General features: G+C 39.8%; 1 protein-coding gene across 2 annotated transcripts in view; it reads right to left on the bottom strand.

Annotated features, from left to right (window-relative positions):
• Positions 1 to 25,104, bottom strand: part of MACROD2 (mono-ADP ribosylhydrolase 2) — a 1,988,024-nt gene that overhangs the window by 1,344,228 nt on the left and 618,692 nt on the right. For both annotated transcript variants that reach the window (XM_081256147.1, XM_081256148.1), the window contains exon 5: positions 16,136 to 16,252. In XM_081256147.1, the coding sequence (XP_081112273.1) occupies positions 16,136 to 16,252 (117 nt within the window). The remainder of the gene's footprint in view (positions 1 to 16,135; positions 16,253 to 25,104) is intronic.

Here is a 25,104-nt window from a genome sequence, read left to right as displayed (position 1 = left end):
CCCAGATACATGCTGTGGTTAAGGGTTTTTTTTTTTTTTTTTTTTTTTGCATGAACACCCCATGTAAACTTTTTTCTCTCTTCCTCAAATCACCTCAATTTTCTTTTTTTCCCTACTTGATGCAGTGGTCTCAGGACCATAGCTGCAACTACAAGTGCTGAAAGCAGAGGTGATTCCTAAGCAAGAAACTGTAATTATATTTTTAAAACTTTATGTCAGAAGTCCTAAAGTCACTATGGGGTGGGTTATGCCTTCACCCATCTGGCAAAATTGGGGTTAACAGTAAATTCCACTCTATTGCCTAGTGGTCAGAAAATTACCTTCCCTGTAATAAAAGGAAATTCTATTTATGTGAAATTAATATTCTCTAACCACTGGCTATTATGCTATTTCCTTCTCTACCCCAAGCAACAATTAGCTCTGCGGGTCTGTAAAGGGGGAGATGGCCCAGATAACTCTGACACAAAATAATAAATAGATTTTCCATGTTGCTGCAAGTCTCTAGCATCCTATTTGTGAAAAACAAGTTGTAAAGCTTTGTTATTCACCATAAAGTCTGAACAGTGTGAACACAGAGGAAACAAACATCAATATTTCCCCTTTGAACACATTTACATGTAAGTTGTAAGCTCTAGGGCTAGCAGTCTCAATCAGAAAGTCAGTCATAACATATTTCAAACCCATCAAATTATCACTTTATTTTAATGAGGTTAAACAATAAATTGAGCTTGGAAATCATCTGTGAACACAGATTAAATCAATGGGAAAGGACCTCCCTATCAATCTACTGGCTTTCAGTCAAGCAAGTCAGGACATGCTTCCCAGGTCAAGTTTTTTAAACCTCTTCCTCTCTGCCTTATTCCATCCTGACACTACTACTTAATCTACAGTTTTGAGAAATAGGGGAAAAAATGTACAGCACACCTAAAACATTCTTGGTAGATATACCAAATGTCAAATATGGGCTTGACCTCCCAGTATATTAATGCTATTTTCCTGGCTTATTTTTAACTATTAGCCAATTTCCTGGAAGAGCCAAATGAGTAGAATACGAAACTAAATGTTTTCTAAGGCTACTTCTTCCAGTAACTCTGCTAATAATTATAAGTAATTAAAGTTTCTGTGCACATACATTTGATCATTCACAAATGGTTTTGAAGACTTCCTCAGACCAGGAGATACAATAGTGAATAAAGTCCCTGCTCTCATGAAGATTACATTCTAGTGGAAGAGACAAACATTCAATAAACAAACCAATATAACATAAAATAACCTCAGATGATGATAAGAGCTGTGATGTCAAGTAAAGCAGAGCAAGAGAATAGAGAGTGATGGGGTGACATTTCAGATAAGGTGGTCAGGATAACCTCAGGGAAAAACAGCTCACCTTATACAGCGTTTACATGGAGTCTGGCAGTGCTCTGAGTGCAGCCAGACACTGACCCATAATCCTCAGCATCTCTGTGAGAGCAGGGCTATTCTTATTCCCATGTCCAGGTGGCAACACTGAGGCACAAAGAGGTTTTATAACTTGCCCAAATCTAGAGCCTGAACTTGAGCCCAGAATGTTGGGCTTCAAAGCCCACGTTCTTAACCATTTAATGGGACGTGAATATCAATAGAAAGAAAGCCTATCTCTAAAATGGATTATGCCACAAGTCAATCAATCAAACAGTTCAAGAAAAATGTGACAGGCAATTACAAAGCACTAAAGGGAAAAAAGAAAGGGAAAGTAAACAAATGAGCAGAGAGGCCATAACACGGGAGGATAGGCAAGGACTCCTGAACTCCACCCATGTCTTTTATGTGTGGGAAACATAACTTGGTATGGATGCTTTGACAGACAGGTGTCAATCTTATTTTTAAAAGGCACTTCTAAAGAAAATAAATAGAATGAATCCATAGGTAATGAATTTGTCTGTTTAATTGGTTTCCACATTGTATAACAATGCATGTTTACATTCTGACTGAGGGACTAGAGATCCAAAAGATTTTTTTTTACTAAAACATATGGATATCAAATCACAATTAATTGCTGAAAAAAGTGTTTACAAATCACTGTCTGCCTTATTCTTAAGTAATGTGAAATATCAAACTCTGAGTTCATAGGGATTACCGGACTATGCTCTATATGTCGTTAGAAAATGTCGGGCAACTGTTACACCACACCCAAGTTAAGAAAGGCCTGTACCCCTGATGCCAAGTTAGAAAAAGGTTTTCCAGAGTTATTTACTATATTAGACAAAGAGAGGTGTGCCATGTCCCTCCTCCCCTCCCAGGGTACAAATATGTTGGAATCCACTGACCATTTCCACTGGTCACTGCATAGGAAACACCCAAAAAAGCATGAGGCAAGAAGGTCAACACCACCAGATTTTTCACTACATGAAGCCCCAAAGAAAACCCCCATGAAAAAGAAGAAAGGATCACAGATGGAAAAACTGACAATTTGTACTCCCGGTAAGGCTTCATCACTTAAATCTGTGTGATCTTGGGTAACTCACTTGTTCATTTCACCTCAACTCAATTCCAGGAGGGCAAGCTCCCTGTCTGTTTTGCATATCATTCTTTTCCAAAAGATAAGCCAAGCACCTGGCACATATTTTAGGAACCAATCAGTGTTTTCTGAATGAATGAAACACTTATCACTACTTAGTATGTACCAGACAGATTGTTAGATGCAAAGTATACTTTTCCCAGGGGATCCCTAAAGTCCTCCATCTCAGTTCCATCAAACCACCCCCAAACTCTCCCAGAATACTTTCCCAAATAGCCCCAAAAACTGAAAAAAAAGCCCTGAATTCTATACTCATAAAACACATTATAATGCAGAAGGAAATCTGTGTTCAGCATAATAACATACTTCTAAGGGAGTACATGAAAAATGACGTGTCCATGTATATGTATACATATATGTATGTGACACACCCAAGTAGAGGAGTAACATTAAAACAGGAAAAAAATCACCTGGCCATGTAAGGAAAGACAATCATTTGGCATCATGCTCCACGATGAAAGAAAGAAAAAACTGAGTGTCTGGAAAGATGGGGATTTCTAAGATACCCCCTTGTCCTCCATACACCTTCAAATGGGTAACTGAACTGTAAATGCAAAACAGACACAATTTGAAAGAGAATTTGCAAAAATACATTTGAGGTTGTCTCTGATGATCTTCACAAAGCAGAATAAACACAGATGGGGAATAAATCTTTCCTCAAAATGTCACAGGTAGGGAAAGGAAAGCTTCAGAAGCCCTCAGGAAATTATAGGGATTTCACAAATAATGTGTGATTAGAAATGAAAACTCTACATGGTTCTGAAAAATGAAGGTGCTAATGGGAAACACACCACCTAGACTGCAAACAGATTTGGAAGGGCACTGCCACAAATGTACCGAGGAAGTTACCTCTGCTTCACTTAGCTAACAGCAACAAAACAGAACAGAGGCGGAATTAATTTTTCTTCTCAAAATAAAAATGGCAATTCCCAATGGACAGATCATCCAAAATGAAAATAAATAAGTAAACACAAGCTTTAAATGATACATTAAACAATATGGACTTAATTGATATTTATAGGTCATTCCATTCAAAAACAACAGAATACACTTTCTTCTCAAATGCTCATGGAACATTCTCCAGGATAGATCATATCTTGGGTCACAAATCAAGCCTTGGTAAATCTAAGAAAACTGAAATCGTATCAAGTATCTTTTCTGACCACAACGCTATGAGACTAGATATCAATTACAGGAAAAAATCTGAAAGAAATACAAACATATGGAGGCTAAACAACACACTACTTAATAACCAAGACATAACTGAAGAAATCAAAGAGGAAATCAAAAAATACCTAGACACAAATGACAATGAAAACATAACGACTCAAAACCTATGGGATGCAGCAAAAGCAGTTCTAAGAGCAGTTTATAGCTATACAAGCCTACCTTAAGAAATAAGAAACATCTCAGATAAAGAACTTAACCTTACACCTAAAGCAATTAGAGAGAGAACAAAAAACCCCCAAAGTTAGCAGAAGGAAAGAAATCATAAAGATTAGATCAGAAATAAATGAAAAAGAAATGAAGGAAACAATAGCAAAGATCAATAAAACTAAAAGCTGGTTCTTTGAGAAGATAAACAAAATTGATAAACCATTAGCCAGACTTACCAAGAAAAAATGGGAGAAGACTCAAATCAATAGAATTAGAAATGAAAAAGGAGAAGTAACAACTGACACTGCAGAAATACAAAAGATCATGAGAGATTACTACAAGAAACTCTATGCCAATAAAATGGACAACCTGGAAGAAATGGACAAATTCTTAGAAATGCACAACCTGCCAAAACTGAATCGGGAAGAAATAGAAAATATAAACAGACCAATCACAAGCACTGAAATTGAAACGGTGATTAAAAATCTTCCAACAAACAAAAGCCCAGGACCAGATGGCTTCACAGGTTAATTCTATCAAGCATTTAGAGAAGAGCTAACACCTATCCCTCTCAAACTCTTCCAAAATATACCAGAGGGAGCAACACTCCCAAGCTCATTCTACGAGGCCACTGTCACTCTGATACCACAACCAGACAAAGATGTCACAAAGAAAGAAAACCACAGGCCAATATCACTGATGAACATAGATGCAAAAATCCTCAACAAAATACTAAGAAACAGAATCCAACAGCACATTAAAAGGATCATACACTATGATCAAGTGGGGTTTATCCCAGGAATGCAAGGATTCTTCATATACGCAAATCAATCAACATGATACACCATATAAACAAATTGAAGGAGTAAAACCATATGATCATCTCAATAGATGCAGAGAAAGCGTTGGACAAAATTCAACACCCATTTATGATAAAAACCCTCCAGAAAGTAGGCATAGAGGGAACGTTCCTCAACATAATGAAGGTCATATATGACAAACCCACAGCCAACATTGTCCTCAATGGTGAAAAACTGAAACCATTTCCACTAAGATCAGGAACAAGAAAAGGTTGCCCACTCTCACCACTATTACTCAACATAGTTTTGGAAGTTTTAGTCACAGCAATCAGAGAAGAAAAAGAAATAAAAGGAAACCAAATTGGAAAAGAAGAAGTAATGCTGTCACTGTTTGCAGATGACATGATACTATACATAGAGAATCCTAAAGATGCTACCAGAAAACTACTAGAGCTAATCAATGAATTTGGTAAAGTAGCAGCATACAAAATTAATGCACAGAAATCTCTGGCATTCCTATACACTAATGATGAAAAATCTGAAAGAGAAATTAAGGAAACATGCCCATTTACCACTGCAACAAAAAGAATAAAATATCTAGGAATAAACCTACCTAAGGAGACAAAAGACCTGTATGCAGAAAATTATAAGACACCGATGAAAGAAATTAAAGATGATACAACTAGTTGGAGAGATATACCATGTTCTTGGATTGGAAGAATCAACATTGTGAAAGTGACTCTTCTACCCAAAGCAATCTACAGATTCAATGCAATCCCTATCAAACTACCAATGGCATTTTTCACAGAACTAGAACAAAAAATTTCACAATATTTATCGAAACACAAAAGACCCCGAATAGCCAAAGCAATCCTGAGAACGAAAAACGGAGCTGGAGGAATCAGGCTCCCTGACTTCAGACTATACTACAAAGCTACAGTAATGAAGACAGTATGGAACTGGCACAAAAACAGAAATACAGGTCAATGGAACAGGATAGAAAGCCCACGTACATATGGTCACCTTACCTTTGATAAAGGAGGCAAGAATATACAATGGAGAAAAGACAGCCTCTTCAATAAGTGGTGCTGGGAAAACTGGATAGCTACATATGAAAGAATGAAATTAGAACACTCCCTAACACCATACACAAAAATAAACTCTAAATGGATTAAAGACCTAAATGTAAGGCCAGACACCATCAAACTCTTAGAGGAAAACATAGGCAGAACACTCTATGACATAAATCACAGCAACATCCTTTTTGACCCACCTCCTAGAGAAATGGGAATAAAACTAGAAATAAACAAATGGGACCTAAGGAAACTTAAAAAGCTTTTGCACGGAAAGGAAACTATAAACAAGATGAAAAGACAACCCTCTGAATGGGAGAAAATATTTGCAAATGAAGCAACTGACAAAGGATTAATCTCCAAAATTTTAAAGCATCTCATGCAGCTCAATATCAAAAAAACAGACAAATCAATCCAAAAATGGGCAGAAGACCTAAAAAGACATTTCTCCAAAGAAGATATATAGATTGCCAACAAACACATGAAAGAATGCTCAACATCACTAATCATTAGAGAAATGCAAATCAAAACTATAATGAGGTATCACCTCACACAGGTCAGAATGGCCATCATCAAAAAATCTACAAACAATAAATGCTGGAGAGGGTTTGGAGAAAAGGGAACTCTCTTGCACTGTTGGTGGGAATGTAAATTGATATAGCCACTATGGAGAATAGTACTGAGGTTCCTTACAAAACTAAGAATAGAACTACCATATGACCCAGCAATTCCAGTACTGGGCATATACTCTGAGAAAACCATAATTCAAAAAGAGTCATGTACCACAATGTTCATTGAAACTCTATTTACAACAGCCAGGATATGGAAGCAACCTACGTGTCCATCAACAGATGAATGGATAAAGAAGATGTGTCACATATATACAATGGAATATTACTCAGCCATAAAAAGAGATGAAATTGAGTTATTTGTACTGAGGTGGATGGACCTAGAGTCTGTCATACAGAGTGAAGTAAGTCAGAAAGAGAAAAACAAATACCATATATGCTAACACATATATATGGAATCTAAAAAAAAAAAAGAAAAAAATGGTCTGAAGAACCTAGGGTCAGGAAAGGAATGAAGACGCAGATGTAGAGAATGGACTTGAGGACACGAGGAGGGGGAAGGGTAAGCTGGGACGAAGTGAGAGAGTGGCATGGACTTATATACACTGCCAAATGTAAAATAGCTAGTGGGAAGCAGCCACATAGCACAGGGAGATAAGCTCAGTGCTTTGTGACCACCTAGAGGGGTGGGATAGGGAGGGTGGGAGGGAGATGCAAGAGGGAGGAGATATCGGGATGTATGTATATGTATAGCTGATTCACTTTGTTATACAGCAGAAACTAACACAACATTTTAAAGCTATTATACTCCAATAAAGATGTTAAAAAAAAAAAGAAAGAAAAATTCATGGACTATCTTGTTTTACACGTCAGGCAAGGTGATTTTTCTTAACCCAGTGGTAAAGTGTTTTCACTCTGCCAGCAATGACTTTCTCCCTAGATAGCTACATGGCTCTCAGCTCCGGCATCACCTCCTCAGGGAGGCCTTCCCTGACCACCATGGAAAAGTAGTCCCCTCATTCCACTGTCCATTCTCTCAGAAGTTTTTATTTTCCTCATAGCCCTTACCATCATCTGAGAGGCTTTGCTTTTACGTGCATGTCTTTATTTTCTGCCTCTCTCTGATGGAACCTAAGATCGAAGACGACAGGACCTTGGCTATCTTCTTCACTGTAGTTTTCTACACTCTAGAAGAGCACTCAAGCCCAGAGAAAGCAACAATAAACATAGATTGAGTAAGTTAATGAGGCATGGGAAGTAGTTTACAAGTAATAATAGAATCTTATAATAGCTATATGTCGTACACTATTAAAAAGTGGTTCTGTGTCTACTCTTTAACAAACCTGCCTAAGGTAGATATGCCCACCCCCAGCTAATCATGGATGAGGAAACCCAGGCTCAGAGGGCTTGACCAAACAATTAGAATATACTGGATTCAGGACTTCTCCTCGGACCTTCTACCTTGACAATTAGTGTACTTGACCTAGAATCAATCTTTTATTCCATAGTGCAGAGCTTGGTCCCATCAATATTTTCAACTGGAAACACCTCTAATCAAGCCATGAAGCGGTCTAATATTTAATCTTTGGGATAAGTGATTAATTGCAAGGCTAGTTAATAAGTCTACCCACTTTTTATTTGAATCATATATGTCAGTAATAACTCAAGGAACATTTTAGCACTGGAGGAAAATCTTCATTTAGCTCAGTATCTGCTGCTTATTTCAATAAATGTATTCTGCTGTTCCTGCACATTAACTACCATGGCTCTGAGATTAACCTTTCCTGTTTGCTTGTGCCTGACCTCAAAGCATCCTAAATTACTCAAAGCAGTTCTGATGGCTTTAATTTATGAGAACACCTTCAAATGTTCATCTTTTAAATCCTGCGCAACAGTAGCTCCTTTTTAATCTTAGCTGATAACTCTGATTAGGCACATCCAAAGGCTGATTACTCCCCCTGCGGTTAATGCCAGTGTCAACGCTAACTACTTATCTCACAGCAGGAATTGCCTTGGAGAGTCCATTTACATTATTTCTCAGAATTGATTTACACTGTTATTTCCTATTGATCACATAGGAAAAAGAAGGTATAGACAGTGTCCTCTGAAGGCCCGCTAAGATGTCAAATAGTGCAAGCCAAGTACATGCATTTATTCTATACTCAGCCAGTAATGCAACAATGTAAATACCTAGTTGCTTCCAAAATGTAGACATGTTTAAAAGACATTATTTACTATTAGGATTTTTAGTTAGTTCATCACAAAGCTACTTGGGGATGGAATCTATGTTACCCAAATGAGTCAAATCAAAATGAAACAAAATGAAAGAACGTAATCTAAGTGTAGGTTATATGTGTACCATGTGGACAAACTAAGCCAATTGTGTCCCGGTGCTGTCTTACGGTGCTAGAATCTTTGAGCAAGCAGCGTGCTGGGTGACAGGGTAACAGAGATGCTACCACAAGGGGCAGCAGCCCTAGCTCTGCAGATGTCTGGACTCGTGTACGCTTACCTGGAGTGTTCTCATGGTTGGTTTCTGGCAGTGCAACTAGGACACTGACAAAGACAATCCTTTCATTAATTCCTCTAGTAACTATGTACTGAAAGCCTCCAGCTCTGAACTGGGTATGATGTTAGATCCTAAGGATGCTAGGGGTGAATGAGACTGATGTGACTTCTGCTCTCCTTAAACTGTTATCCTGTTTGAGAAGACAGGCAATAAACAAGTCAACAAACAAATATTGATACCATCACGAAGTGTGTAAATGCCACAAAGGAAAAGAAGAGCGTGTCAGAAGTCTCTTCAAAGAAAGCCCTAATCTGTGACCCAAAAGGATGCCTGTGTTATGCGCTGGGCGAGAAATCAAAAGGCAAGGGTTCTGCCCTGAATTACACCACTGTCTAGGTCATGGTTCTCACACTGAAACCTATGAGAGCTTGTTCAACCACAGTCTGTGATTCAGTAGGTCTGGGGTGGGGCACCAGAGTCTACATCTCTAACCAATTCCCAGGAGATGTTGCTGCTGCTTCTCCAGGTAGCCCATTATGAGAACCTTCTGTCCTTCTCACTTTCCACACTCATCATGAGGATCACTAAGGAGATAAACTATACAAAACCCCTTAATGTAAATGAAAGGGGTGGTGACTATAAACAAATAGATTCAGATAGAAATTAAAGTCCTAAAGCACTTAAGGGAAATGAGCCAATCAGAGTTGATTTTAGGAGGAAAACTCTCATCTCTCTCTTCAGGAAGGAAGGTGCTTTTATGTTCTTCAAAAGCCATTTTTCTTTTTGATGGAATGTAAGTCATTTAATTTTGGAAGGGGCTCATGAGGGCCCTCAGGTTTCCATCAGAGACTGGCAGTCACACTCTTAGCAGCATGCCCTCTCCACTGCCTTCACAATCAGACACCTGCTGGGGGAGCCACGGTGGTTGAAATCAGGTCATGTTTTGCAGTGTTTTGCAGAGAACTAACTCAAAGCCATCTTATGAGTTACCTACTCTAGAAACTGAATCTCCTCAGGACTACAGGCTCCCTTTCAGTACACTGACTAACACCACTGGAGGAAGCAAAGAATAAAGATGTATCGCCTAATACTATGGTGGTTTGAATTAACTGTCCCTTCAGGGACTTGACTTATTCATTTTCCAATTCTGACCCTGTTGAGAAGAATGACCATTTTTTCCCAGGCATTTTTTTCCCCAAGGTGGTCTTATAATTTGAAAGATTTAAAAGGCTTCAGATCATCCTCCCAAAGTGATGTTCTGTTGAGGCAACAGAAGCAAGGACTGTCCCAAGAAAGAGATGGCAGGTATTTTAATCTCACTTTTGTCAATAGTGATCTGAGTAAGTCACATACATTCATTAAAATTCAATAAATATTTAACCTCTATAAATCTCAGCTTCCTCCTTTATAAAAAGTAAGGATTGTCATAGACCAGTTGTCGGCAAACTTTTTCAGCAAAGGGCCAGAAAGTAATGTTTCAGGCTTGTGGCCATACAATCCTGGTTGCAACCATTCAATTCTGTCGCATCGAAGTAGCCATAGACAATATGTAAACAAATGGGTCCGGCTGCATTCTGATAAATTTTTATTTACAAAAACAGGCAGCAGGCCTGGCCAACACTTGTCACGGACTCTCTCCCTATCTCAGGAAAACTTACTTGGTCACTGCCGTGTCTCTAATACAGACTTGGCTTGCTATTGCGAGCAACAGGTTTAACCTCTCTCTACCTTAATTTCTCTCTGTGTTGGAAGAAAATATTGCCATGTCAGTTCCTCATAGAAATTTCAAAAGGACTAATGAGCTAATGCCTCAAAGTACTACGATTTCTTGATGAAGGGCACAAGAGAAGTACTAATTATTATCAACAGTACCTTTTAAGCTACTATCATCTGATTATTATTGCACCTGGGAACAAAATAAGGATTCTGATTCCCACCACTCCATGATATTCAAACATGTTATGCTACGGTTTCTCACCCTAGAGTTTCCTTTCAAATGATTAATAAAAAACTGTGAGTTGGATGCTAATATTACCCTTTGATGTCTTACAAAGATTAACTAGAAGGAATAAAAGAAACAGGTTCCACCATTTTATATACACAAATTTAACATATTTTCCACTTATCTTTGATGATTATTCAGCCCTAAAGCCTAAAAGTGGAGCATTCTCAAGAAATAGAATAGACGTGTGAACTATGCTGAAAATCATTAAGTAAAGTTGATATGGCTTCTTTATTTTTATTTGTTCACTTTTAGGAGAAGGTCCATTAAGAGTAAATTTCTTAAAATGATACAAATGAACTTATATGCAAAACAGAAATAGACTCGGAGACATAGAAAACAAACTTATGGTTACCAAAGGGGAAAGGGCGGTGGGGTGGGGGGCAGTAATAAACTAGGAGTTTGGGATTAACAGAAACACACTACTGTATATAAAACACATGACAAGGACCTACCATATAGCACAGGGAACTATATTCAATATCTTGTAATACCCTATAATGGAAAAGAATCTGAAAAAGAATATATATATATATATATATATATATATATATATATAAAACTGAATAACTTTGCTGTACACCTGAAACTAAGGCAACATTGTAAATCAACTATATTTCAATTTAAAAAAAAGAGTAAATTTCTTAGACAAAAGAGACTTTGGAATTAGATGTATGTTAAAATATGATTTAAAAAACACAATGGGGGACTTCACTGGTGGCACAGCGGTTAAGAATCTACCTGCCAATGCAGGGGACAGGGGTTCAAGCCTTGGTTGGGGAAGATCCCACATGATGCAGAGCAGCTAAGCCCGTGTGCCACAACTGCTGAGTTCGCGCTCTAGAGCCCGCGAGCCACAACTACTGAGCCTACATGCTGCAACTACTGAAGCCCACACGCCTAGAGCCCATGCTCCACAACAAGAGAAGCTACCGCAATGAGAAGCCTGTGCACCACAACGAAGAGTAGCCCCCGCTCGCCACAACTAGAGAAAGCCTGCACTCAGCAACGAAGATCCAATGCAGCCCAAAAATAAAATAAATAAAATTTAAAAAAATAAAAAATAAAAACACAATGGATATCACTGATTTCATAATTTCTTAGAAATATTAATATACGTTTTTTACATCCCCCTCTGCCAGCAATTAACAACCAATCTCCTCCACCTTTAACAACTAATTCATTTGATAGATATTTCTCTAGTATACATTATAAACAAGGGACTTCTAGAAAGGTGGAAAGTTTGCAATATATAACAATAAAATGTAGCAAGTAAAAAGGGCCCTCAGCACATTAACATGCAGTTTTCTGGATTTTGAGGCAAAAGAAGGCACTTTTGGTTGAGTTGTTTTATGGCAGAAGTGATATCTGAGCTCAGTCTGGAAGACAAGTAGAAAGGAAGAAAGATAGAATTTTCTAGAAAGCCCCCAATACAGAGCCCATGTACAGACATGCCATTCTGAGCAATTCAGATCATATAAACGGTTGTAAGTAGCTCAAGACAGAACAGTAAATCACGGAAGGCCGAAGATCATCAGGTTAACAAGTGTGTTTGAGGAAAAACCCACTGAAGGATTTGGAGAGGAGTAGAGTTTGATTTTATTAATTTATTCGACAAACACTTTCTGAACCCTGTTATGTGCCAAGCAGTTTTCTAAGTCATACATGTTTCTAAGTAGTTTTTACAACAATAAATGAAAAAGATGCAGAAAAAAAGCTCTGCCCTCATTCTGGTATGGGGAGACAGACAATAAAATAAATAAGTAAATGATACTGTGCATTTGAATGTTAAATGCTATAGATAAGCAATTATAAATAAAGCAGAGAAGCAATTAAAAATAGGTTGGTTAGGACGACACCTGAGGGGACATCTGAGCAAGGATCTGAAGTACGGTAGGTGGGGGAGCAAAGCACGCAGGTGTCTGGAAGACTAGAATTCCAGGCAGAGGGAACACTAATGCAAAGGCATTAAAGATCCAGCAAAGCAGCCCGTGTGAGGGAGGCAGAGGACAGAGGGAGGCAGAGAGGGTCACATGTCTAGAGCCTTGTGGACAGTTACAGGGATTCTGGATTTAAGAATATTAATCTACAGGACTGGGCAGAGTGGAGTGAAAGAGGGAAAGAATTAGAAGTAGAAGCAACAGGCAAAAATCTATTTGCCAGGTGAAACTGTCTGAAACAACTCATTTGATCACTCATTGATTAATTCAGCACATATGCTAGATATTGACATTAGGATCATGACTGAGACAGACAAGCCTCACCCACATGAAGCTGACCCTCTGGTAGAATGATGAGAGCATGAACAGAAACATCCAACCGGTTGACAAGCTTCTAAAAATCCACAGAAATCTAAATTTTATTATGAATCCAAAAAAAAATCTAATATTGTAAAAGAGAACATGCCAAAAGATCAAATTGTATAAACAGTCCTTAGTCCACTTTCTAAGTCATTTCTTTACCAATAGCCTTCAGTGAAATATTGGCCAATATTCTTTCCACTCTTAAGATTACTTCTGAAAAGAATGATCGGCTATTCCACATCAAAAGACATCGTTCAAAATATCCAAGCAGTGAAGAAACACTAAATCTTTGAGGCTTATCATTCCACTGATCATGATGAATCACAGAATACAGACTCTAAGTATAAGTAATTCAAATACAAGCATTTATGAATAAATTAATTTAGCAAGCATGAAAGAAGCAAAGACCAGTCCAAAATTACCAAGTTTGTCTGTAACCCAGACAACAGCATTTTCCAAACAAATTGCTGATGCTCGAAGATATTATCACTGGTGACTGGATGGCTGGCTTTAGTACCTTAAATGATAAACCCGCTGTCACAGAGGACAAATAGGAACTAGATTCTGCTGTCAAACTGTCATGGAATTATTAAATATGGAGGGGGAAAATGACCCAAACAGTATGTAATGAGCTCCCTTTTCATTCTCTCTCTACAAAAGCACATCTGTGGATTGTTAATGAGTCTGAAATGGATGAACCAAATTGATGAGAAAGAAAAAGATCTCTCAGGGATAGGAAAAGGGAAAATGAACATACACAGTGTTTATAAAATATAATTTAAAATACAAGGCTTTGTGAAAGTACTTGACATACTACAAAGTGGTATGCAACATGTAAGCTCTTATTACTCATTCCTTATTGCTTTCATTGCTTTTCTTTATGTTTTTAATATAAATCATTAATCTCATTAAACATAGAGAAATACCAAGATCTAGTCACAAATACTCCATGTTTGGGACTTTCTTGAGGGGGCACTGCCGTTCTAGTCTGGGAATTTCTATCCTGCTGGAAGATTTTTTTACTAGACGTGCCCTGTGGGTTGATGCACAGTGACTTGAATGTGTGTCATCTGATTCAGTATCTCGGCTCACACAGATTCTGTACTGAGTTCTGTGGATTGACTTTCCATGGCTAGAGTCCTTGTTGCACAAAGACTCACTTGCCCCAGGCTGCCCAGGAATTCCAATCATGGAATTTCTCAAGCACAGGTATAGATTGATCTTTGTACCTCAGTGCCTGGTGGTGTACAAGCCTTCAACAGCCCTGAACTGAGCTGAATGACGATCAAAGGAAGCTCATACAGAGGGATGTCAAACAGGGGCAAGCGCGTGGAACAAAGTCACCCTGGTGTCAATCCATACAGCAGAGCCGCCATTTTATTTGGTCATATTTAATGATTCTGAGGTTATCTGTCTTCAGACATTTCAGAGTTGAAAATTTTTTGATTTGTGCTTTAATTCATAGGAAAGAAAGTAGTAAATCAATAGGAGACTCGGTTTAAGGACAGACACCTTAAATCTGAAAATCATCAATAATCTGCTTGTCCTCAGGGTGGAATCTGTCAACTATTATATATCACAGAGGTAGTAATGGTGGTAAGAAGGAAGAATGACCAATCTTGGTAAACATGGAGCCATATAATCCTAAAGGGAAACCACCTTTAACACTCAGCGCCTCTGAGTCAGAGGGAGAGGTGCTCTAAACACCATTACACACAAGGGACTTTATTTGACATAAATATATATTCCAAGTAGGACTGAGGGCCATTTGGCCCATGATTTGACTCTTTCACACAAGGTAAAAACACTAACAAGGAAAGAAAAATGAGAAGTCATTAAAGGAAAAATTAAACAGTATATAGTGGATATACTTTCACTAGCAACGCACCGTAAGGTATACAGAATGCAGTATTATAATGTTACAAAGAAAAAAACCATTTTAATATATTACTGTTTACTAAAAATCTTCAAATGTAAACATACTTTAAAATAGAACACACTATCTCTCCACTCAACACATATCCATGAGAAATTCATTTTTATACAACGTGTCTATACAGAGCCCAAAGATTGTGTCATAATTTTTAGTCATGTATTCTCCACTACTAAAACAGAAAAAAAAAAAAATCAGCTTCACTTTTATAAAAAATGTATTCACCAGGAGGGCTCATATAAAGCAGGTGAATGGAATAAACGACTAATTGGTTTCCCAATTTCCAGATCAATGCATGACTTAATGGTGCAATGAAACCCTCTACCTCCACCCCCCACCCCGGAAGATTATGTGATAAAAAAAATCTGTGCCTTTAACCAGCTTCTCTTTCAGTATTTTTACTCCACATCACCCCACCCAGTTGGCTAAACGACTAAGCAACAAGGTCAATCAAATGCAATACTTCTCTCCATTCAAATATAATGGAAAATTTGACCATTCCACATTCAAAGAGCAAATACATTCTCACTCTGACAACCACATTCCAATGGCTTTCCCTGAAAGCCAAGTGTGACAGATGCCTCGGCTGTAATTGCCAATCAGCCTTTACATGGCAGCTGAAAACACAATACATCACTTTGATCTCCTTTGCTCTAAACACATCCACAATCAAGAAACCTGAACAAGGAATAAGAAATTGGCATCATTTCTAGAAGCCGTCACTCCACGGCACTTAAATACTATAAGGTATATTTTGCTCACATTTTTATTTCTCTGTTTCAGAGACCCTCTGTCAAAGATCCGAGCAAAAATCACCTACAATTAAACATCGCACATATATTTGGAGATGTATTTGGAAAACACATTTCATTACCATGTACAAAATCTTAATAAAAGCACATTTAATTAAATACCACTGCTACCACTTCCTCTTCCAGTTACCCACTTGAGGACTAAAACAAGGTAAGAGTGCTCATCTGATTTTGAAAGTGTTCAAAAGAGCTGTACTCACATTTTGCAGGCAGGTCATAGCCACACGTGATTTTTGCATGTCCAGTTTCACAGCCGTTCAGGTTACGACATTCAGCGAGCAAACAGGGGCCAGCTGCTCTGTGAATACAGCCGTCCACTGGAGGAGAGAGAAGAAAGTTAGCCCATATTTGGCCTTTTGGAAATAAATGCAAAACTTGGGATAGGGAAAGAAAAGGAACTCAAGTTTTTCCTCTTAGAAATCACCATAGTCCCATGGAAGAAAATCCATGGTATTCAATCCCTTAAACATGGTTTTCTTCTCTCTTTCTCTCTCTCCCTTTGGTTTGTGTGGTGAGCAGAAGGGTTACAGAAACAGCGTGCAGCTAAATGTTAAACAGGTTCTTTAGAGGTAGGGGAGCCCTAATTCGTAGCCTTTTCCAACTTCAGTTGGGTAAATATTTCCGCCATGTCTATTTCAAGCTATCATCTCCATGTCACCTAACACAGAATTGGGAAGAAATGCTAACAATTCTATGTCCGAGGTGGTAAGTGTTGCCTCTGACACACCACAGGTTATAGAAGAAAGAAACGTCGAGAAGCAAGTGAGAAAGGCGCTCTAGAACATCTGCAGTCACTGCAAAACTGAGAGTGAAGCTGTCAAAGTAAGAACCAGACCTCTAACTTCCTCCACCCTCAGTGGCACGACACAAATGCAGTAGGTGTCTGCAGGGCATCTGACCGGGGGTTAGGTGAGGGGTGAGGTTACCTTAGGTCTTGAAAAACACCCGGAAGACCACCCCTCACTCACTTGACGTGGATGAAAACAGAACCTCCACCGCTCCTGCTGCAGCTCTGCTAACCGAGCAGGCTCCGCCTCTCCCCAACACAGGCTCTCATCAGCCCTCTGGCTCTCATCAGCCCTCTGGCTCTCATCCCTGCCCCACCTCATGTCTGCCCTTCACGGTGAGAATCACCTTTTGAAAATGCACACCTGATGCCACTGGAAATTAAAACTTCATTTGACTAGATTGGGGGCGAGCACACAGCTGGAGGGCTACAAGACCATATGCACATAATTTAGTAGTTACTGAATGAGCCCTTGGACACAGAAGAAATGCAAGACTCTGAAACAGAGGGTTAGAAGACAAAGAGAGAGGAATAGTAATCTGGGCTGTGAAAACAGACCAAGATATTAGCGGTCTGAAGAACCCTCCCCTCCACAGTCCACAACACCATGTAATTGATCACTGTTTTATTATTATTATTATTATTATTAATTTTGTGAGAAAGCTGGATAATGAGTGGGAAGTTGTCACTGAGGGACATGTAACCTGTCTAATGGCCTCTGCTACCACCAACTGGCATGGAAACATCGCTTTTGGCTGAACAAGCTTCCTAGGGAAACAAGCTCATCTGGGCTTTACTACATCACTATTTGCATACCTGTAAAACTTGAGAATAAACCTGGGCCTCAAAGACCCTCACAACAACAGAGCCAGACTACTCTAGTAGTCATAGTACTCTAGTAGTCATTCCAGACTACTCTAGACTACAGTATTTCCGAAAACCTAGGTTGAAATCCAGACTCTACCTTTACCAGCCATACGCTGCTCAAGCCCGTTTCCTTAGAAATTAGTGTCAATAATGGCTGTACTAACAGGGTTATGCATGGAATCTGAATAGTATAATGCCTGAGAAGCACCAGCAAAGTGTTTAATACAATGTTATGTGCCCCACTGATGGTAGTTATTATCTTAAACTCCTTAGATGAAAGTTTTGTGTAAATTTTAAAGTAACTATTTTTCTTATATAAAAATGAAAAATATAGAGAAGCAAGAAGAATATGAAAACTACCATTTGCCCTCCCACCTAGAGAATTCTTCAACATTCTGATGTTCACTCTTTCACTGGTTATACACACACACACACTCACACATATAATTTTTCTCTTACAAAAATGATAAATTTTGTTCACTCTTTCACATAGCAATTTTACTTTGTGAACTATTACGTAGTTGTTAAAAAGAACAGGCCAATTTTATAAGTAAATAGAGTCAGTACTAAATATGAAAAGATTTCTAAGTGAAATGCCAGGTTTAAAAAATATATATAATATATATGTATATATATTATATATATTTTTTATGTAAAGTCACAATTCTGTTTACAGTTATACACATACACACTTACATGCATATACATGTATGTGTACTGGAAAGACAGGCATCAAAACATAAAAAGTGATTATAGGATGGGAAACAGAAGGTGAAACTGTTAAGAAAAAAAATTAGGTTCTAATTTCTCTCTGTTTAAATTTTTTACAAGAGCATCAAGAAGAGTATTTTAAAGTGAATATTTTTTTCTTGGCAAAGAGATCATTAGTTTGAAATGGATAACTAAAATAGGATTTGATAACATACTTGATCATATGCTGTTAAATATTGTCTGCATTATTTAGATTGCAGCCTAGTGCAGTTTGTGAACATCTGATTTTCAAAATCTTCATGGTTATACCAGCATTCACGACTGCATTAGGGCAATGAAAGTCTAGCTGAAGTTATTTAATAATAATGACTACAGCTTAAATGTACTGAGTGCATCCATGTGCCAGGCACTATACTGAGGACGACCGTATAAGGTACACACTAATTTTATAATCTCCATTTTATACGAGTTTAGAAGAGGTTAGTAACTTGCCTACATTCACAAAATATTGGCAATGTGATTTCAAAACCCCGGGCCTGTCTAATGGAGCATCCATACTCTTAACTGCTATAGCTCACTGCCTTTGGGACTTGAATCCAGGCAGCCTCACCTCAATTCTTGCATGTGCCATGTGGAACCACTATATTACATTACTTTTTAATTCCCATCAATTCTGTCTATGAGTTATAATGTACATGCAATCAAATGCAGATTTTAAGTGCAGTTTTGATGAGTTTTAACAGATGTGTATACTCACGTAGCAATGATGCCAATAAAGATACAAAGTGTCTCCATCAACCCAAAAAGTTCTTCTGTACCCTTCCCACCCAATTTCCCCTCTCACCACCCAGAGGGAGCCCATGTTCCGACTTCAGCCACCTTAGCTAAGTTTTGCCTATTATATAATCTCAAACTTCATATAAGAGATGGAGGGGGCCCGGGGGAAGATGGCGGAAGAGTAGGACGCGGAGATCACCTTCCTCCCCACAGATACATCAGAAATTCATCTACACGTGGAACAACTCCTACAGAACACCTACTGAACGCTGACAGAAGACCTCAGACTCCCCAAAAGGCAAGAAACTCCCCACATACCTGGGTAGGGCAAAAGAAAAAAAGAATAAACAGAGACAATAGGATAGGGACGGGACCTGCACCAGTGGGAGGGAGCCGTGAAGGAGGAATGGTTTCCACACACTAGGAAGCCCCTTCGCGGGCGGAGACTGCGGGTGGCGGAAGGGGAAAGCTTTGGAGTAGCGGAGGAGAGCACAGCAACAGGGGTGCGGAGGGCAAAGCGGAGAGATTCCCGCACAGAGGATCGGTGCCCTCAGGCACTCACCGGCCCGAGAGGCTTGTCTGCTCGGCCACCGCCGGGGCGGGCGGGGCTGGGAGCTGAGGCTCGGGTATCGGGTTTCAGTCGGAGCGCAGGGAGAGGACTTGGGCTGGCGGCGGGAAGAGAGCCTGAAGGGGTTAGTGCACCGCGGCTAGCCCGGAGAGGGTCCGGGGAAAAAGTCTGGAGCTGCCGAAGAGGCAAGAGACTTTTTCTTCCCTCTTTGTTTCCTGGTACGCGAGGAGAGGGGATTCAGAGCGCTGCTTAAAGGAGCTCCAGAGACGGGCGCGAACCGCAGCTAAAGGCGCGGACCCCGGAGACGGGCGTGGGACGCTGGGGCTGCTGCTGCTGCCGCCAAGAGGCCTGTGTGCGAGCGCAGGTCACTGTCCACTCCCCCTTTCCGGGTAGCCTGTGCAGCCGGCCACTGCCGTGGTCCCAGGATCCAGAGACGGCTTCCCCGGGAGAGCGCACGGCGCGCCCCGGGCTCGTGCAACGTCACGACGGTGCAACGTCTCGCCGGCGTCTGAGGCCTCAGGCTCACCCCGCCCCCGTGCCCCTCCCTCCCCTCGTCCTGAGTGAGCCAGAGCCCCCGAATCAGTGGCTCCTTTAAACCCGTCCTGTCTGAGCGAAGAACAGACGCCCTCCAGCGACCTACACGGAGAGGCGGGGCCAAATCCAAAGCTGAGACCCGGGAGCTGTGAGAACAAAGAAGAGATGGAAATCTCTCTGTGCAGCCTCAGAAGCAGCGGATTAAAGCTCCACAATCAACTTGATGTACCCTGCATCTGTGGAATACATGAATAGACAACGAATCATCCCAAATTGAGGAGGTGGACTTTGAGAACAAGATTTAAGATTTTTTTCCCCTTTTCCTCTTTTTACAAGGAATTATCCTAAATTGAGGAGGTGGACTTTGAGAGCAAGATTTAAGGCTTTTTCCCCTTGGGGCTTCCCTGGTGGCGCAGTGGTTGAGAGTACACCTGCCGATGCAGGGGACACGGGTTCGTGCCCCGGTCCGGGAGGATCCCATATGCCGCGGAGCGGCTGGGCGCGTGAGCCATGGCTGCTGAGCCTGCGCGTCCGGAGCCTGTGCTCTGCAACGGGAGAGGCCACAGCAGTGAGAGGCCCGCGTACTGCAAAAAAAAAAAAAAAAAAAAAAGACTTTTTCCCCTTTTCCCCTTTTTACACGAATTATTCCAAATTGAGGAGGTGGACTTTGAGAGCAAGATTTACGATTTTTTTCCCCTTGTTCTCTTTCTGTGAATGTGTATGTGTATGCTTCTGTGTGAGATTTTCTCTGTATAGCTTAGCTTCCACCAATTGTCCCAGGGTTCTATCCGTCCGTTTTTTTTTTCTTTTTTTCTTTTTTTTAATAATTACTTTTTTATTTTAATAACGCTACTATATTTTATCATACTTTATTCTATTTTACTTTACCTTCTCTCTTTCTCTTTTTCCTACCTACCCTTCCTCCCTCCCTCCCCCCTCCTGTCTTTCTTTCTTTCCTTCCTCCCTCCCTCCCTCCTTTCTTCCTTCCTTCCTTTCTCTCCTTCTTTCTTTCTTTCTCTCTTTCTTTCTTCTAATTCTTTCTTTCTACTTTTTCTCCCTTTTATTCTGAGCCGGGTAGATGAAAGGCTGTTGGTGCTGCAGCCAGGAGTCAGTGCTGTACCTCTGAAGTGGGAGAGCCAACTTCAGGACACGGGTCCACAAGAGACTTCCCAGCTCCACATAATATCAAGCGGCGAAAATCTCCCAGAGATCTCCATTTCAACACCAGCACCCAGCTTCACACAACGACCAGCAGGCTACAGTGCTGGTCACCCTATGCCAAGCAACTAGCAAGACAGGAGCACAACCCCACCCATTAGCAGAGAGGCTGCCTAAAAACATAATAAGGTCGCAGGCACCCCAAAACACACCACCAGACATGGACCTGTCCACCAGAAAGACAAGATCGAGCCTCATCCACCAGAACACAGGCACTAGTCCCCTCCACCAGGAAGCCTACACAACCCACTGAGACAGCCTTAGCCACTGGGAACAGACACCAAAAACAACGGGAACTACGAATCTGCAGCCTGCAAAAACACAGTAAGATAAGCAAAATGAGAAGACAGAAAAACACACAGCAGGTGAAGGAGTAAGATAAAAACCCACCAGACCTAACAAATGAAGAGGTAATAGGCAGTCTACCTGAAAAAGAATTCAGAATAATGATAGTAAAGATGATCCAAAATCCTGGAAGTAGAATAGACAAAGTGCAAGAAACATTTAACAAGGACCTAGAAGAACTAAAGATGAATCAAGCATCGATTAAAAACACAATACATGAAATAAAAAGTACTCTAGATGGGATCAATAGCAGAATAACTGAGGCAGAAGAACGGATAAGTGAGCTGGAAGATAAAATAGTGGAAATAACTGCTGCAGAGCAGAATAAAGAAAAAAAGAATGAAAAGAACAGAGGACAGTCTCAGAGACCTCTGGGACAACATTAAACGCACCAACATTCGAATTATAGGGGTTCCAGAAGAAGAAGAGAAAAAGAAAGGGACTGAGAAAATATTTGAAGAGATTATAGTTGAAAACTTCCCTAATATGGGAAAGGAAATAGTTAATCAAGTCCAGGAGGCACAGAGAGTCCCATACAGAATAAATCCAAGGAGAAATACGCCAAGACACATATTAATCAAACTGTCAAAAATTAAACACAAAGAAATCATATTAAAAGCAGCAAGGGAAAAACAACAAATAACACACAAGGGAATCCCCATCAGGCTAACAGCTGATCTCTCAGCAGAAACTCTACAAGCCAGAAGGGAGTGGCAGGACATATTTAAAGTGATGAAGGGGAAAAACCAGCAACCAAGATTACTCTACCCAGCAAGGATCTCATTCAGATTTGATGGAGAAATTCAAACGTTTACAGACAAGCAAAAGCTGAGAGAGTTCAGCACCACCAAACCAGCTTTACAACAAATGCTAAAGGAACTTCTCTAGGCAAGAAACACAACAGAAGGAAAACACCTACAATAACGAACCCAAAACAATTAAGAAAATGGGAATAGGAACATACATATCAATAATTACCTTAAATGTAAATGGACTAAATGCTCCCACCAAAAGACACAGATTGGCTGAATGGTTACAAAAACAAGACCCATATATATGCTGTCTACAAGAGACCCACTTCAGACCTAGAGACACATACAGATTGACAGTAAGGAGATGGAAAAAGATATTCCATGCAAATGGAAATCAAAAGAAAGCTGGAGTAGCAATTCTCATATCAGACAAAATAGACTTTAAAATAAAGACTATTAGAAGAGACAAAGAAGGACACAACATAATGATAAAGGGATCGATCCAAGAAGAAGATATAACAATTGTAAATATTTATGCACCCAACATAGGAGCACCTCAATACATAAGGCAAATACTTACAGCCATAAAAGGGGAAATTGACAGTAACACACTCATAGTAGGGGACTTCAACACCCCACTTTCACCAATGGACAGATCATCCAAAATGAAAATAAATAAGGAAACACAAGCTTTAAATGATACATTAAACAAGATGGACTTAATTGATATTTATAGGACATTCCATCCCAAAACAACAGAATACACATTCTTCTCAAGTGCTCATGGAACGTTCTCCAGGATAGATCATATCTTGGGTCACAAATCAAGCCTTGGTAAATTTAAGAAAATTGAAATTGTATCAAGTATTTTTTCTGACCACAATGCTATGAGACTAGACATCAATTACAGGAAAAGATCTGTAAAAAATACAAATACATGGGGGCTTCCCTGGTGGTGCAGTGGTTGAGAATCCGCCTGCCGATGCAGGGGACACGGGTTCGAGCCCTGGTCTGGGAGGATCCCATATGCCACGGAGCGGCTGGACCCGTGAGCCACAACTACTGAGCCTGCGCGTCCGGAGCCTGTGCTCCGCAACAAGAGAGGCCGTGACGATGAGAGGCCCGCGCACCGCGATGAAGAGTGGACCCCGCTCACCGCAACTAGAGAAAGCCCTCGCACAGAAACGAAGACCCAACACAACCAAAAATAAATAAATTAATTTTAAAAAAAAAGTAAACTTAAAAAAATATACAAATACATGGACGCTAAACAATACACTACTTAATAACCAAGTGATCACTGAAGAAATCAAAGAGGAAATTAAAAAATACCTAGAAACAAATGACAATGGAGACACGACGACCCAAAACCTATGGGACGCAGCAAAAGCAGTTTTAAGGGGGAAGTTTATAGCAATACAATCCCACCTTGAGAAACAGGAAACATCTCGAGTAAACAACCTGACCCTGCACCTAAAGCAATTAGAGAAAGAAGAACAAAAAAACCCCAAAGTGAGCAGAAGGAAAGAAAGCATAAAGATCAGATCAGAAATAAATGAAAAAGAAATGAAGGAAATGATAGCAAAGATCAATAAAACTAAAAGCTGGTTCTTTGAGAAGATAAACAAAAGTGATAAACCATTAGCCAGACTCATCAGTAAAAAAAGGGAGAAGACTCAAATCAATAGAATTAGAAATGAAAAAGGAGAAGTAACAACTGACACTGCAGAAATACAAAAGATCATGAGAGATTACTACAAGCAACTCTATGCTAATAAAATGGACAACCTGGAAGAAATGGACAAATTCTTAGAAATGCACAACCTGCCAAGACTGAATCAGGAAGAAATAGAAAATATGAATAGACCAGTCACAAGCACTGAAATTGAAACTGTGATAAAAAATCTTCCAACAAACAAAAGCCCAGGACCAGATGGCTTCACAGGTGAATTCTATCAAACATTTAGAGAAGAGCTAACACCTATCCTTCTCAAACTCTTCCAAAATATAGCAGAGGGAGGAACACTCCCAAACTCATTCTAGGAGGCCACCATCACCTTGATACCAAAACCAGGCAAGGATGTCACAAAGAAAGAAAACTACAGGCCAATATCACTGATGAACATAGATGCAAAAATCCTCAACAAAATACTAGCAAACAGAATCCAACAGCACATTAAAAGGATCATACACCATGATCAAGTGGGGTTTATTCCAGGAATGCAAGGATTCTTCAATATACACAAATCAATCAATGTGATACACCATATTAACAAACTGAAGGAGAAAAACCATATGATCATCTCAATAGATGCAGAGAAAGCTTTCGACAAAATTCAACACCCATTTATGATAAAAACCCTGCAGAAAGTAGGCATAGAGGGAACTTTCCTCAACATCATAAAGGCCATATATGACAAACCCACAGCCAACATTGTCCTCAATGGTGAAAAACTGAAACCATTTCCACTAAGATCAGGAACAAGACAAGGCTGCCCACTCTCACCACTCTTATTCAACATAGTTTTGGAAGTTTTAGCCACAGCAATCAGAGAAGAAAAGGAAATAAAAGGAATCCAAATTGGAAAAGAAGAAGTAAAGCTGTCACTG

The sequence above is a fragment of the Mesoplodon bidens genome (assembly GCF_964165515.1).
Source record: "Mesoplodon bidens genome assembly, chromosome: 15".
Lineage (NCBI taxonomy): Eukaryota > Metazoa > Chordata > Mammalia > Artiodactyla > Ziphiidae > Mesoplodon > Mesoplodon bidens.
Note: the sequence above shows the minus strand (reverse complement) of the source record. Positions and strands in the feature narration are given on the sequence as shown.